The sequence below is a fragment of the Erythranthe guttata genome, chromosome 10, assembly GCF_056151865.1.
Source record: "Erythranthe guttata isolate IM_541 chromosome 10, IM_541, whole genome shotgun sequence".
NCBI classification, from domain to species: Eukaryota; Viridiplantae; Streptophyta; class Magnoliopsida; order Lamiales; family Phrymaceae; genus Erythranthe; species Erythranthe guttata.
This window is the reverse complement of record NC_142542.1, coordinates 3,288,919-3,304,921: the sequence shown is the minus strand read 5'-3', so window position 1 is coordinate 3,304,921 and position 16,003 is coordinate 3,288,919. Positions and strand designations below refer to the sequence as shown.

General features: G+C 36.2%; 2 protein-coding genes across 3 annotated transcripts; both read left to right on the top strand.

The window, feature by feature from the left end:
- The first annotated feature begins 2,148 nt into the window (after positions 1–2,148).
- Positions 2,149–9,272, top strand: MRE11 (DNA repair and meiosis protein (Mre11)). 2 transcript variants are annotated; one of them, XM_012984673.2, is made up of 23 exons: positions 2,149–2,421; positions 2,645–2,687; positions 2,881–3,016; positions 3,314–3,471; positions 3,729–3,819; positions 4,221–4,340; positions 4,431–4,499; positions 4,578–4,669; positions 4,820–4,922; positions 5,001–5,108; positions 5,243–5,305; positions 5,371–5,442; positions 5,546–5,623; positions 5,742–5,804; positions 5,906–5,966; positions 6,069–6,151; positions 6,508–6,621; positions 6,785–6,862; positions 7,208–7,279; positions 7,386–7,642; positions 8,225–8,342; positions 8,438–8,641; positions 8,996–9,272. In XM_012984673.2, the coding sequence occupies exons 2-23, from the start codon at positions 2,677–2,679 to the stop codon at positions 9,026–9,028; spliced, it is 2,184 nt and encodes a 727-aa protein (XP_012840127.1). In that variant the 5' UTR covers positions 2,149–2,421; positions 2,645–2,676; the 3' UTR covers positions 9,029–9,272. The 2 variants fall into 2 exon arrangements, with proteins under 2 accessions (XP_012840127.1, XP_012840126.1); XM_012984672.2 differs by having other exon boundaries at positions 2,281–2,421; positions 3,729–3,833.
- Positions 9,273–10,212: 940 nt separating this feature from the next.
- LOC148767291 (uncharacterized) lies at positions 10,213–13,206 on the top strand. The gene is made up of 3 exons (XM_088823925.1): positions 10,213–12,273; positions 12,382–12,401; positions 12,525–13,206. Exons 1-3 carry the CDS (start codon positions 10,213–10,215, stop codon positions 13,204–13,206), a joined length of 2,763 nt encoding a protein of 920 aa, XP_088680051.1.
- Positions 13,207–16,003: the final 2,797 nt, after the last annotated feature.

The window sequence follows — 16,003 nt, the reverse complement described above, 5'->3', positions numbered from 1 at the left end:
CCGATAGTGATTAACAACCGACTTTATCAGTTGCAAACATGAGTCGGTTGTCGGTATTATCAACAACTTTTTTTTATGCAAAAAGTAAAAGTCGAACGCAGGTATTATCTGTCACCCGATTTTTGAAGGTTTTAGCAAATACCATCTAGGGGTATATATCAGATCATAATTAGCACTTTTGAAGAAAAAAAGATTCGATAGTTAAAAAATCATTGTTAGGTATTATTAACCACTTTTTTTTATACGAAAAATTATATCAAATCGATATATCTATAGAAAGTCAGTTGGTCAGATAATACCTGCCAACTGACTTTTCAAGGTTTTAGCAACTACCAACTAAGGGCATCTCTAGTGAAACCCCAATAAAACACTCCCCAAACAGTGGGGTCCATATGCCACCTACTCAAATTACTATTTCCCTAAAAGTAGGACCCACATTTAACACTCCCTAAAAAAAATTTCTCTAGTGGTACATTTAAAACTCCCTAAAAATTTGTCCAAATATCTTAAATAATAATAAAATATTAAGGAAGTAAATATAATTGTAATTAAATTTGATTCTTTGTATCTAATTAAATTAATTTCGTATTAAATTACATTAATTAAATATTAGTCACCATTTTTATTACGTTGTAATATTATTATTTTATTTTGTTTGTATCCATATTATATCGATAAAATAATACAAAACATTCAACAAACATAAATGAAATAAAATTAACAAAAATACATAATAGATTGTAGTAAATTGAACAAGCTTGTTAGAACATTCCTTCAACTCTAGACATTAATAGATTAAAGAAAAAGACATTATAAAATTAGTTTTTATTTTTTCTAATACGGCTCAAGATCTCTATTTGTTGTTCAATAATCCAAGTTTTACCTTCGTATTATATTTTATATTGTGATCGAATTTAGTAAAATTAAATTTCATGAAAATTTATTTTGACATTTCTTATAATAAAAGTGATGAATGTGAGAGACATATGTGGAACAATCAACTAAATTAAAATTAACATATTTACGAAATTAAAATTTAATTGTAAAATAAATATTTCTTCTATTATTATAGTGAAATTGAATTATTAAAATTAAAATATAAGTTTTTTTTACCATATTAATGAATTTAAATATAAAATTTATTTTACTATTAATATTAAAATTAATGAAATTTAAATTTGTAATTTCTAAAAATTATAAAATAATTAAATAATTATTAGATTTAATTATTACTTATCATAAAGGAAAAAAAAGAAAAAGAAAAATTAAATAATTAAAGTCAGATTTGGTTGACACACATTCCAAAAATACATTAAAATAATCAAAAGGGCTCCACATACACTCCCCAACCATGGATTAAATGTGGGCACTTCAATTGGGAGTCTCATGCCACATGGCACATTTAAGGAGGCTAGAGAAAAGCACTAGAGGAGTTAAAATCATCAATTACTCCCGATATTTAAAAAATCTGACAAAAATAATAAATTGGGAGTGGCACTACAGATGCCCTAAGGGTCTAAATCGAAGATACATAATCAAAATTAGCACTTTCGGAAAAAAATCGTATTTGAATTTGGTATTTATACATTAGAGTAAATTGAATTCTTTTAACTCTCACAACATCTCGAAACCAATGTTTTCAGAACCGAACCGGCTATAAAAACGAACGATCATTTGGGTCATGGATTTATAGGGTCGAACTGGTTCAACCGGGTTTTTTATTTTTTTTAATATGCCATTATTTTTTTAATTTTAATATTTTAAAAATATTATTTTCTTTGTATTTTTAATCTCTCACTTATTATTTTCACTTTTATTTACTTCACATCACTTTTTGCTATATTTTATTGCTTATACTCTATATTTTTCCATTTTTTATTCTTCAAATCTGACAATCGGCCACCCCTATTCGATCACCTGTCATCATATCCGACAAACCTTCGACCACTCATGACTAGATCCGGCCACCCACTACTAAGTCTGTGAAGGTTCGCTCAAATCTAGCCTCAAATAACCAACTCAGCGGTGATTTGAGACGTTTTGGCAAAAAACCAGGTTCCTTGACTGACTCGTCGGTTCTCGGGTTTTACCCGATTGAACCGGATTTTGTTTATTTGACCCCAGTTTTCAATTTTTCTAATTTTAGATGTCAGAGTGGACCGCTTTATTGTCGGGTCATGGTCGAACCGGCCCGATCGGCCGATTCAGTCCGGTTCTAACAACATTGCTCGAAACTATATTTTGTAGGCATTTATAATATTTGGAAGTAAAAATATATATATAATTTGTTTTTTTGTTTATATTTTAAAAAATTCCCCGCCACCGCAGCTGCGAGTGCCGCTCTAAGCTCGTCGTGCTCCTCCGTCAACGTCGCCTCCGCATTTCAATCCCTCACCAAATTAAAAGTCCTTTCCCTTTCATGTAAGTAATTATTGATTAATTTTCCTTAATTTTTCTTCCGTTTAGTCTATGCAATTTATTCACCGAGGTGTTTTTTGCGGCAAAGCTTAACGCCTAGGGTTTTATACTGTAATTCATCTCAGGAATTACTGCTTAAATGTGTTTATTTTTCGAAATCATGAGTGCAAAATGGAAGAATTTTAATTGTTGATTATTTTATTTTTTTTATTTTTTGGTTGTGCAGCATAAGTGGCGAAATTCTCATAAACACACGATATGTCTGCAAGGTAAATGAAAATTCTAGAAGAAAAGATATTTTATTTACATATTGTTGTCCAACCCTAGCATATTTTCGATAGTTTAATTGAGTACTAATTTCCATCTGGGTTCAATTTTTAATTTTGGTGAACCTGGTTCCCATTTGGACAGGCTATGTAAGAAAATGGTTTTTTGTTTATAATTAATAAATTGAATTATCAGGGAAGATAAAGGTGACATGCTTCGGATATTAGTAGCTACGGATTGTCATCTTGGTTATATGGAGAAGGATGAAGTTCGCCGGCACGATTCGTTTCAGGCATTTGAAGAGATTTGCTCGATTGCCGAGCAAAAGAAGGTGTAGAGTCTTCTTCTTTTTCACCTCTAGGTTTTGCTTAAATTGCAGAGCGTTTATTTTCTTGTGTGTTCGTAGTGAAAATTACAGGTCGGATCCATAAACTTATCGAGTGCAGTTGAATATAGAGAAACATAGAAGGGATTGCATTAAGTTTTATGAGTTTTTTATTTTATGCATTCTTATTCCCGATTTTGTTTCTTTCTACTTCATCTCTCACTCTCTTTTGCTCCAAAATTTGTTGTGCTTGTGATTGATTATTTAGTTGTATACTGAACTAAGATTTTATTTGAATGTTAGGTGGATTTCGTCCTTCTTGGAGGCGATTTATTTCATGAGAATAAGCCTTCAAGGTCAACCTTAGTCAAAGCCATTGAGATACTGCGCCGCCACTGTCTGAATGATAAGCCAGTGCAATTCCAAGTTGTCAGCGACCAAATAGTGAACTTTGCCAACTCGTAATCTCTCTCTTTGAGAGCGTATTTCTCCTCATTTTGATTGACATATTTCTTTTTGTGAAAAAAAAATATACGAAATTGTCTTTTACGCTATATTTCTTATTTTGAAGATCTAACTATTAAAGAATGTATCATATTTAAGATGTCATGTTTATTTTGTTCGCTTTGGCAACTAAGTTAAATCTTTAAACATCATTTTCTTCTCTTTTGATATGTCGTTACTGAAGTTTTGACCTGGCTTTGTTTTCTATATGTAGCTTTGGCCATGTAAATTATGAAGATCCTCATTTCAATGTGGGGCTGCCAGTTTTCAGCATCCATGGAAATCACGACGATCCTGCTGGAGTGGTATGAATTCTATGGTAAATGCGGTGCTTGTTTTTCTCTATAATGACTGTTGTGGCACTATTTTATCGGCACTTGCTAAATGAATAGTCTATGTCCCGAAAGTGTTAGCTGCATCAATCAGATTTCAGAATTTTTTCCTCAGTGCAACTGAAGAAATGTTTCAGCTCATGTATTTAACAAAGCTAATCAGATGCCTATTCCGATTCTTCCATTTAAATGTGATGGTTATGTTTTAGTTTTCGTCTCTAAAATCTAAGTGTATTGTAACAGTGAAAGTTATCTGGCTCATATGATCATATTTTTTGTTTTTCTTTTTTTCTTGTATGCTTATTTTCTGATTCACAGAGTTTAATCTATGATCTTAGAAAGTTACCTGTGCATTTTGTTGATAATTGTTGTAGGACAATCTTTCTGCTGTTGATATCCTTTCAGCGTGTAATCTTGTCAACTATTTTGGAAAAATGGTTCTGGAAGGTTCTGGTGTTGGGCAGATCACTCTCTACCCAATTCTTATAAAGAAGGTTTCATCATCACTCTCTTTTATCGAAAATTTATCTAGTTGAAGCATAACTGTCTTTTACTGAAGGACTTGTGAATATACTGTATTATAGGGATCAACATCAGTGGCTCTTTATGGCCTTGGGAATATCAGAGATGAACGCCTGAATCGAATGTTTCAGGTATAGAAGCTGGCTGATTCTGGTTATCGATACAATCACATTGATAGAGTTCTTATTATCTTATTATATGAGCATTAGACTCCTCATGCGGTCCAGTGGATGCGACCCGAAGCCCAGGAAGGTTGTCAAGTTTCGGACTGGTTCAATATACTAACACTTCACCAGAATAGGTAACCATGATATCCGAGTTGTGTTTTAGCTGAACAGATGATGACATAAACAATATAAGAGTTTGTTAACTATACAATCACACGCAATCTTTTGTGTAATGTTCAGATATTTATGGAAATTTATAAGATATCTTCATTTTTCGGTTTCAGAGTGAAGACGAATCCCAAAAATGCAATTAATGAACATTTTCTGCCTCGATTTCTCGACTTCGTTGTCTGGGGGCATGAGCATGAATGCCTTGTCGATCCTCAGGTTCTGAATTGCCTAAATAAATCTTTATATGTTTCATTCTTTGGTTGTATATCTGATCGTTTGTTGTTTGGTTAACAGGAAGTTCCAGGCATGGGTTTTCATATTACTCAACCTGGTTCATCTGTTGCAACGTCACTGATTGACGGTGAATCAAAGCCAAAACATGTACTCCTTTTAGAGATTAAGGTTAGGGATTTGCCAAATCTTTCTTCTCATCAGTCATTCTGTTTGTTTTCTACTATTGTATTTTTCTTCCTTTTCCCTTTTCAATTCTCAGTAATATCAATTAATTTGTATTTGTGATACTGCATAACAACCAGGGTAATCAGTATCGGCCGACAAAAATACCTCTTGAGTCAGTGAGGCCTTTTGAATATGTGGAGGTAGATTCATTTTTATTTATGTCGTTAAGTGGAGAAACATCAATACTTACAGTCTGTACATGTAGGTAGTGCTAAAGGATGAACCTGATATAGACCATAATGATCAGAATTCCATTCTTGAACATTTGGACAAAGTGGTAATGCTGTTACACATTTTCTTTTTTAATTGTATATATTATAGACGATGATGATCACCGTTTCCTTTTTCTATATTAACTATTTTACTGTCCATTTTTGTAGGTTAGAAATTTGATAGAAAGGGCCAAGCAAAAGGCTATCAAGAATTCAGAGCTCAAGCTTCCTTTAGTTCGCATCAAGGTGAATCTTCTATTTCCTTTTCCTTACCTCTTTATGTTTTCTGACATTGCTTCTTTCCTTAGTTTTGGTGTGGTCAATTTTTGCATTTTATTTAACTCATTTATTTCTAATTGAATAGGTGGATTATTCTGGGTTTATGACAATAAACCCGCAAAGGTTCGGGCAAAAATATGTGGGGAAGGTATGGAAACTTTTTACTTTCCTTCCACCGACACTCACTGTGATTAAAAATAAAAGAAGTTATCAAGGCTGACACTTTTCATGACAAACTGCAAAATATAGGTCGCGAATCCCCAGGATATTCTTATATTTTCTAAAGCATCTAACAAACATAGCAGTGGAGGTAAATGTTATCATTAGTATCAGCACATGTACAACTTTGGGTTTTCGTATTTTCTTCGTAAGTGCTTTAATGATCGCAACATAAATACTTGTTTTGTACTAGGTAAAATTGATGACAGTGAACGCCTCCGACCAGAAGAATTGAATCAGGCAAACATAGAAGCTTTAGTTGCTGAAAGTAATCTGGTATAGTTCACCACCATTTCTTCTCTGAACAGTTTTAGGATTATTGCTAACCCATGGTAAAAATCTTGGTCTTCTATAGCATAATCCATGAAAACGACATATGTTTTAATCACCTATTCTAATTTTGAAAACTGGCCAATGCCTGAATTCAGTCGAGACATTTTTCCAATTTGCCAAAAGTGGTTCCACCATTTTTGTAAAGAGTAGACTGAGTTCCTACACCCAATTAAATGTGTGAATGTTGAAAATATTTATTGTTTCATGAAATTGCAACATTAGGAGTGGAGAGTTCTGACTGGTTTAAATGTTGTGTACTTTTTTATCGTTCTAATCTAGTACTTTTTATAAATTTTCAGAAGATGGAGATACTCCCCGTCAATGATTTGGATGTTGCACTACACAATTTTGTCAATAAGGATGACAAGATGGCATTCTATTCCTGTCTGCAATACAACCTCGAAGAAACTCGCGTAAGTAATTTACAGTGTCTTTTCACTCACGGTTTTCAATTTATACTTGCACAGATGGCGCTTTATTTGTTTCTTTCATTGGTTTGTCTGTTTTCTCACCAACCATTTTATCTATAGATTATCCTGCCAGTGTTCTCATAATTTGAATTCTTCCCAATCACAGAGTAAAATTGCACAGGATTCGGATGTTCAAAAGTTTGAAGAAGAAGACATTATCGTCAAAGTTGGAGAGTGCTTAGAGGTAATAAAAAAAATTCCCTTGTCCTTCCTTTCCTTCTTCTGGTTCAGTAAATGACTTCTTACCAGTGCTGTTTCCCTTGTTTTGTTTTAATGATCTCTGACCCAAATTTAGTATTTTTATTGTCCACCAAATAATTTACGGGTTCAAAGAACACCCTGGTCCCTGCGGTTAATGTTTATTTCTGCCTGTTCTACTACGTTCCTCTCCCTCTTCCTCACGTGACAAAAAAAGAAGTCTGACCACTCCTTTTTGACTTCCACTGGCCAAGACATTTCCCATTTAAAGTTATGTCTTCTATTGTCTGAAGAAGATTGATGTTATGATAATAAATGTGTTTGCTTGCAGGAGCGTGTCAAAGAAAGAACCTTGAAGCCGAATGATGCTCAACAGTTCACATTTAGTGGCCAGGCCTCAGAGGTACCCTTTTTGTATTCTAGTCTGACGGTAAACGAGTTGTTTTTGTAAGCCAAATACTTCCACTACACATGTGTTTTGAGTTGTATTTATTGTTTTTTTCTCAAAGAATGTCAGAAGCAGAAGTACTCAAGGACTTGGAAGTGCTGCTTCGTTCAGTGACGATGAGGATGCTACTGTATTCCCCGGCTCTATGTCTACCAAGAAGGGCAAACAGTCACAGTCTTCGAAGCCCCCTCGTAATAGTTCGGAAGCTGGTAAGACTACCGGAAGAGGAAGAGGAAGGGGAAGAGGAAGAGGCAGGGGTTCCGATACATTAAAGCAGACTACTTTAGAAGCAACTATGGGTCTTCGCCCTTCACAAAGGTTGGCTTTATTGTAAATTCACCAAAGCTGCTTCTTAATACATTTCTTGCTGATGCAATTAGAAATCTATTTTGGATGGTATTCAGGCAAATCTGTGTCGTTCTTTTTATATGCTTATTCTGTTAGTGCCGCCCCTTCTCTTGGCAGAAATGCTCCCTTGAATCTTTTTTAGATATCATCGTCTGAATAGGGCTTGAAAAGAAATCTCAGACGAAGGTTTAGTAAAAAAAAATCTTCAATGGAATTGCTGCAGCCCATACTGTATTGCCACGACTTATACTGAAAACACATTCCAAAATTTACAATGAACTCCTTTAGGAATTTCAAGATATCTAATAGGAAATAATTTTAAAATAAGATTTTCTTGCTACTTGATAACATGTGAATCTTGCTAGGATGTTTGCTTATGTTGTTTTTTCATTCTCTTATTTGCCTAATTCATATTGTTGCCGTATTTGAATTTAGCTGTCATTTTCCCCCCTATTATATAGTTCCTGGGTTCACTGAGAAGCATGAAAAACTTATATTACCATTCAGCACTCATTGATTTGATATCTTTACTTTTTATTTTCCTCGCTGTAGATCTGCGTCAGCTGCTGCGTCAGCTTCATTTCGGAGTTTGGATGACGAGGATGAAGTGGATTCAGATTCAAACGACGAAACTGCTAAACTTGACGTTAACGACATTGCTGAGAGCTCAGTATGTACTAATTTTTTATTCAAAGCCATTTTCTGCTCTCTGTAATTTGTTGTTATACAAATGTGCTGAGTCATTATTTACGTTTCGTACGCAAGGATGATGGTGATACTATCGGGAATAGCAGAAAAAGAGCTGCTCCAAGAGGAAGGGGTAGGGGTAGGGGTTCTACCACAGCCTCTAAAAGGGGGAAGAAAACAGATAGTTCTTCTTCTTCTTCACTTCATAGGTTGCTCTCAAGTAGAGATGATGACGATGAAGATGATGACATGGCGAAGAAACTTAATAAATCTCAACCTCGGGTAATTGATTCTATTCTCAATATAGCACTACCCTCCTTTGTTTTAATCATTTAACTTCGACTTTTAAGTTTCTTAGCTAACTAGTATGCTGTATATCTACATTGCCTGTTAATCTTAGAATCGACAGTAGGGATTCGTTTTCAGTTTCACCTGTTTTTTTTGCCCATAGTTCTTTACGCCATTGCATCTTTTATATAAATATGCGCAGCATCTCATCTCAAGGAATCTGAACGATTTCGTATATATATATATATATATATATATATATATATATATATATATATATATATATATATATATATATTGTGCATCATTTATGTTGAAGTTTTGAAGTGTGATTACATGTCTTTGTAGGTGACAAGAAATTACGGAGCATTAAGAAAATAGGTGCTGTTTGAGGTATCGTTCCTCCTTGGTTATGTAATACAACAATGGGCGCTCGTTAACTGTTGCTTTTGAAAGCTCACTGACATTTTGGTTATGTTTACTATCAATTAGGTAAGGTTTATTGCAATTAAACGTATTTAGATAAACGTTTACGGGAATCGAGTAAAAAAGTATTGTGGTTCGACAAAACAGTTCATCCGAGTTTAAATTCACGGAAACCTGCAAATGAACAAATATGTTTTTATAGCGTCTTTTACATAGATTAAACTTCGATAACTCGTAATGAAACACATAAATAAAGAAAAAAGAACATGAATAACAACAATAAATCAACATCTTATAATTGATTCTATTTAACGAAAAAACTCAGAAGTAGAAAAAGAGAATATAACTGTATAATATGGATGCATAAACGAAATCATGTGACCTACAAATACAGAAAAACAATATCGATGAAAAACATTTTTGATGAATATGAATCGTTTCTATGCCTGGTGTAACAGAATTACCCGTTTTTTAATTTTCTTTTATTGTGTTTAAAACGGCGTCGTTTTAACTTATTAAAACGCGCCCATGCTTTTAATTTTATTACGTTTTCTTTAAATGGGAGGGGGGAGTCAAACGACGTCGTTTCGGGGAAGCAGCATGGGCAACATCACATGCACAGCGTGTTCTGAGCTAAAGAGAGAGAGCCGTTGTTTTATTGCTATAAATGGGCAGACAGACCTGAGGGGTTGGCAAACATTATCAATACTCTAGTCTAGCTTAGTTAAAGTAGAGATAAGGTAGAGTTTTTGGTTCCTTTGTCCCCAAGTTTGTTCTTATTTTCCTTCACAGCCTGTAAACCCTATTTTGCATATTGAATGAATTAATCTTTCAGCCGAAATTCAGTAACTAATTCGAGAGTTTATTTGTTTATTGAGAGTGATTCGTGACATTTGGTATCTAGAGCAGTCTTTCCTGGATCTGCCTCTCATTCATGATGACGAGGAGCCATGTTAGAACTGGATCAAGTGATAATACAAGGACAGAAGCAGAGGTGTTCGTGGATAAACAAATGACTTTCAACATGAAGATGCAAGCAGATCTAGCAGGGTTGAGGGAGGAGATGGAGAGAAATAGGCTTCAAACCAGCCAGAGGATGGAAGATAATACAGAAATTAATGAGTGAAGTGGTCAGATCTATGAATGGGAGCAAAGGAAAGGAACCTATGGCTCATGGTAACACTTCAGAGAATCCAGTGAGGAATCCAGAGAATGTTCCACCAGGATTTCACCAAATGCCACAGGAAGGAGGTAATATTAACATTCCTTTGAGAAATACTGATTTGAGGAATGTTAAGGTCGACTTTCCAAAGTTTGATGGCCAGTTCCCTAGAACGTGGTTAAGGAGATGCCACAGGTATTTTAGGATAAACCCTATGAGTGAGGAGGAGAAGGTGCATCTGGCATCGATGAATTTGGAAGGGAAAGTGGAAGATTGGTTCTCTGATTATATAGAAGGGATGGAGTATCTAGGGTGGGAAGCTTTCTCAAACATGGTTTTGGAGAGGTTCATGGAGGAAGAAGGGGTCAGTCTGGTGGCAGAGTTTAACAAACTGCATCAGGAGACTAATGTAGAGGAGTACAGATTGAAGTTTGAACAACTCAAGGCTTTTATGGTAAGGAAGCATAGAACCTTGCCAGAAAGCTATTATGTGGAATGCTTCGTAGAAGGATTAAAAGGAGAATTGAAGAATATGGTCAAGATGATGAGACCACAGACCCTTGCCCATGCCATCATTCAAGCCAAACTGCAAGAGAACATAGTGGATCAGCTGAAGGTGGAAATTAGAAGCTCAGTGAGAATTGCAACAAACAATCAGAGGGTTCCAAGGTTACCTCAGCCCGAACAACCCTTAAGGATTCAATACCCTGAGAAAGGAGCAATGCTACCAAAAAGGTTGAATAAACAGGAACTGGAGGAACGAAGGAGAAGAGGACTTTGCTACAATTGTGATGAAAAATTTACACCTGGGCACAAGTGTAAGAAGTTCTTCTACATTGAGTATGAAGCAGATCCGGAGGAAGGGATGCAGGGAGAAGATGAAATACTAGAAGAAGTAGTGGAGGAGATTATGCAAATATCCCTTCAAGCCATAACTGGCCAATCAACTCACACCACCATTAAAGTAGTTGGAAAATGCAAAGGGAAGTTAATCACCATTCTGTTAGATATAGGAGCATCTCATAGCTTCTTGGACCCCAAATATGCCATTCAAATGAATTGTGAAAGAGTATACACTAAGTGGATGAAAGTGAAGGTTGCTGGTAAGCAACAGGTGGAATGTGACTCTGTATGCCCCAATCTGCAGTGGGAAATGGGGAGCTACAACTTCTGTCTGGGGGTCACCTTACTAGAATTAGGAGGATGTGATCTAGTTCTAGGGGTGGATTTCATGAAGAAGTTTGGGCCAGTCTCATTTGATCACAATGAGAATTGTATCACCTTGAGACAAGGAGGTAAGGAGATCAAACTGCAAGGAATGGCTCTAACATCCCAGTTCAATATGATCAATGGAGAAGAACTAGATGGAATGCTACAGAATCAAGAAGTGAACATGGGGTGTTTCTTCATCTTAGAGGGAGGAGATGGCTCATTACCCAAGGATGAAACTCCTTCTGAAATAACCAAGCTACTGGGCCAGTATGATGGTATATTTCAGACCCCCACTGAACTGCCACCTTGGAGGAAAACTGAACACACCATACCCCTCAAGGATGGAGCCAGCCCATTCAAATCACAACCTTACAGATACCCTTATATGCAAAGGAAAGAGATAGAGGAAATGATTAAAGAAATGCTGAGGACTGGGATTATACAAGCTAGTAACAGTCCATTTGCATCACCAGTCCTACTTGCGAAGAAGAAGGATGGAACATGGAGGTTTTGTGTGGATTATAGAAAGCTTAATGCTATGACCATCAAGGATGGTTATCCTATACCACTGATTGATGATTTGTTGGATGAGCTAGGAGGAGCTAAAGTATTCTCAAAAGTAGATTTGAGAGCTGGATATCACCAGATCAGAATGAAGGAAAATGATATTGAGAAGACTGCTTTTGTCACTTCTTCTGGGCACTATGAGTTTAGGGTAATGCCATTTGGGCTCACCAATGCTCCTGCCACCTTCCAATCACTCATGAATGATGTGTTCAGAGAACACTTAAGGGAGTTTGTGTTGGTTTTCTTTGATGATATACTGGTATACAACAAAACTATGGAGTTACATCTGGAGCATTTAAAAGTGGTTTGTAAATTGCTGAAGTAACACCACTTATATGCAAAGTTGTCTAAATGTAGCTTTGGGCAGAAACAAGTGGAGTACTTGGGGTATGTGATCAATGAGGAGGGAGTATGAGTTGACCCCTCAAAAATACAAAGTGTGAAAGATTGGCCAGATCCTCAATCAGTTAAAGCACTGAGGGGATTCTTGGGATTGACTGGTTATTATAGGAAGTTTGTGAGAGGGTATGGAGAGATAGCCAAACCACTCACTCAGTTGCTTAAAAAGGGGCAATTCAAGTGGAGTAAAGAGGCTCAATTGTCTTTTGAAAGACTAAAGGAAGTGATGACTTCCACTCCGGTGCTACAGCTGCCAAACTTTAAGGAAAAGTTTGTAGTAGAGACTGATGCTTCCTATACTGGTATTGGGGCTGTTTTGATGCAAAATGGACATCCATTGGCTTACTTAAGCAAAGCTCTAGGTCCCAAGAGCTTAGAGTTATCCATTTATGAGAAGGAGTTCCTAGCAATACTCCTATTTGTGCAGAAATGGAAATCCTACCTGATCTGTGGCACTTTTGTAATAAGAACAGATGAGAAGAGTCTTAAGTACTTGCTGAAGCAAAAGCTTTCCACTCCACTACAACATAAATACTTAGCCAAACTATTAGGCTTCAACTATACTATTGAGTACAAGAAAGGGAAGGAGAATGGGGTGGCAGATGCATTGTCAAGAAGAGGAGGAGAAGTGGAGTTGAATCAGCTTACTGTAATCCAACCCCTATGGGTCCAAGAGGTGATCCAAATCTATGATGCTGACACAGAGGCTCAAGAGATAATTGTCAATAGCACACTCAGACCATGGAATGTGTCACAGTACAGCTATGTGGAAGGGTTGATCAGGTACAAATGAAAGATCTTTGTAGGAAAAGCAACTGACATCAGGCAGAAACTGATAGAACAAATGCATAGTTCTAGTGTGGGAGGGCATTCTGGAATCCAGAGCACATACCAGAAGATCCAAATTACATTCCTGTGGCCAGGGATCAAACAACAAGTGAAAGACTGGGCAAAGCAGTGCCACATCTGTCAGCTCAGTAAGCATGAAAATGTGAAGATACCAGGGTATTTGCAGCCTCTTCCAATACCTGAGCAAGCATGGAGTTGTGTGACCATGGATTTCATAGTGAAATTACCAAAGTCTCAAGGAAAGGAAGTGATTTGGGTGGTGGTGGATAGGTTCACTAAATACAGCCATTTTATAGCTCTAAGCCATCCCATTAGTGCCTCACAGCTAGCTCAAGTCTTTATTGAAGAAGTATACAGACTGCATGGGCTTCCTAGCTACATAGTGTCAGACAGAGACCCATATTCACTAGCAACTTTTGGAAGGAGTTGATGTCATCTCTAGGGATACAACAGCAACTTAGCACTGCACATCACCCTCAGACGGATGGGCAAACAGAAAGGGTAAATCAGTGCCTAGAAAGCTATTTGAGATGCATGTGTGGACAATTTCCAAAGAAATGGAGTACTTGGGTTCCATTGGCAGAATGGAGGTACAACACTACCTTTCATTCAACAATTAAGATGTCTCCATTTGAGGCTCTTTATGGATATCCTCCCCCACAGCTGGGTTATGGACCCCATCTAATCAAAAAGAAAGAAGGAGTTTACAGTTGGTTGAAAGAACACCAGATGATATCACAGAAACTGAAGGAGTTATTGAGGGAAGCTCAAGAGAGGATGAAATACTATGCAAACAAGAACCGGGGTGAGAGATCTTTTGAAGTGGGAGATGCAGTCTACCTAAAGTTGAAACCCTTCAAGCAGCTAAGCCTTAGGAAAAGCCACATGTGGAAGCTGACCCCGAAGTATTGTGGTCCATTTCCTATTATCAGAAGAGTTGGAGAAGTAGCCTATGAACTGCAACTTCCACCAGAAGCTAAGGTACACCCTGTTTTTCACGTTTCTCAGTTAAAAAAACAGGTAGGAGCTCACAGGCAAGTCCCCACAAACTTGCCCCCTTTAGATGAAGATAGTCAGATGTTATTGGTTCCAGTAGCTATTCTGGGGAGAAGAATGATTAAGAGGAACAACACAGCGGTGGTTCAGTGGTTGATTCAGTGGGCACATCTTCCAGAAGCTGAGGCTACATGGGAAGAAGCTACGGAGATAGGAAAGAAGTTCCCTCATTTTAAGCCATGAGTCATGGCTTGGGAAAAGGGAGGAGTGGTGTAACAGAATTACCCGTTTTTTAATTTTCTTTTATTATGTTTAAAACGGCGTCGTTTTAACTTATTAAAACGCGCCCACGCTTTTAATTTTATTACGTTTTCTTTAAATAGGAGATGGGAGTCAAACGACGTCGTTTCGGGGAAGCAGCATGGGCAACATCACATGCACAGCGTGTTCTGAGCTAAGGAGAGAGAGCCGTTGTTTTATTGCTATAAATGGGCAGACAAACCTGAGGGGTTGGCAAGCATTATCAGTACTCTAGTCTAGCTTAGTTAAAGTAGAGATAAGGTAGAGTTTTTGGTTCCTTTGTCCCCAAGTTTGTTCTTATTTTCCTTCACAACCTGTAAACCCTATTTTGCATATTGAATGAATTAATCTTTCAGCCGAAATTCAGTAACTAATTCGAGAGTTTATTTGTTTATTGAGAGTGATTCGTTAACATATTTTCAAGGGCAAAGTTCACTTTGCACCCCTGAATTATGGGGTGTGTGTCGCAAATACACCCCTCAATTACGAAATGTACCAAGTATCCCCTCATGTTAGTATTCCGTTTGAATATGTTGATGTCACATGTTGACTTTCTTGTTACCAACAGTTATTATAGCATTTGTCTTTATTTTTTTGACCTTTTTACCATATGTTGGCTATATATATTGTGTAAGGGTCCAAAGCTTTTATGTGCCTCATTTTTTTTACCTTTATTTTTCCTCATTTTTTCATTAGAAATTAGTTATTTTTTGCTCATTTTTTCTTCTTAATTGTCCTATAATGCCCGGCTCTAGTTGTCATAGGAGTTCAATTTCATATGACAATCCTAACCAAAACACATTAGTAACTAGATACTTAATTTTTTTAATTAAACCAAATATCTCAAAATGGGACATTAAATCATGATAAACATCTCTATCAATGTAAGTCAAATCCCCAACACATTCAAACTCCGTAAACAGACCTCCATGATGAATTAATTAACAAAAAATATCTGCCATTAAAACTTACAAAAAAAATATGCTCAAGTTAATAAAAGATTAAAATAAGATATACAATTGCTTAAATAGTCATCCAAGTACTGTTTACAACATGAGTTATGTTGGGAAAAAACGAAGGAGGTAGGGACTTTGTGTTCTTTATTAAGACCGAAATATTTCTAACTAAAGTTCACATTTAAAGGTGAGGGTAAGATTTAAATTACATAAAAAAATATTATAAAACTAATATCTTTACAGTTCTGTAGGTTTGACCAGAAAATGTATGGGAGTATTTGGTACGACACAACCCACAATTCAGGGATGCAAAGCGAAATTTGCCCTATTTTAAATTCCCAAAAAAAAAAAAAAAATCGACGAATCAAAACGATCTTCACGACATAAATATAACAAAATTTGATTACTTAAAACTTAAAAGTAGTAGGTCCAGATTTCTTCATGGAGTTGGAAGTTTGAAAGCTGCAATTCTTGTTCATTAACTTGAAG

Bases quoted from the DNA above. Each gene is read 5' to 3' on its own strand.
- MRE11 (XM_012984673.2), top strand. The intron at 3,820-4,220 runs GTATGAATTCTA...TAATTGTTGTAG, and splicing joins ACGACGATCCTGCTGGAGTG to GACAATCTTTCTGCTGTTGA. The intron at 5,443-5,545 runs GTAATGCTGTTA...CCATTTTTGTAG, and splicing joins TTGAACATTTGGACAAAGTG to GTTAGAAATTTGATAGAAAG.
- LOC148767291 (XM_088823925.1), top strand. From the start codon at position 10,213: ATGAATGGGAGCAAAGGAAAGGAACCTATGGCTCATGGTAACACTTCA. The intron at 12,274-12,381 runs GTATACAACAAA...AGCTTTGGGCAG, and splicing joins TTTTCTTTGATGATATACTG to AAACAAGTGGAGTACTTGGG. The intron at 12,402-12,524 runs GTATGTGATCAA...TGGTTATTATAG, and splicing joins AAACAAGTGGAGTACTTGGG to GAAGTTTGTGAGAGGGTATG.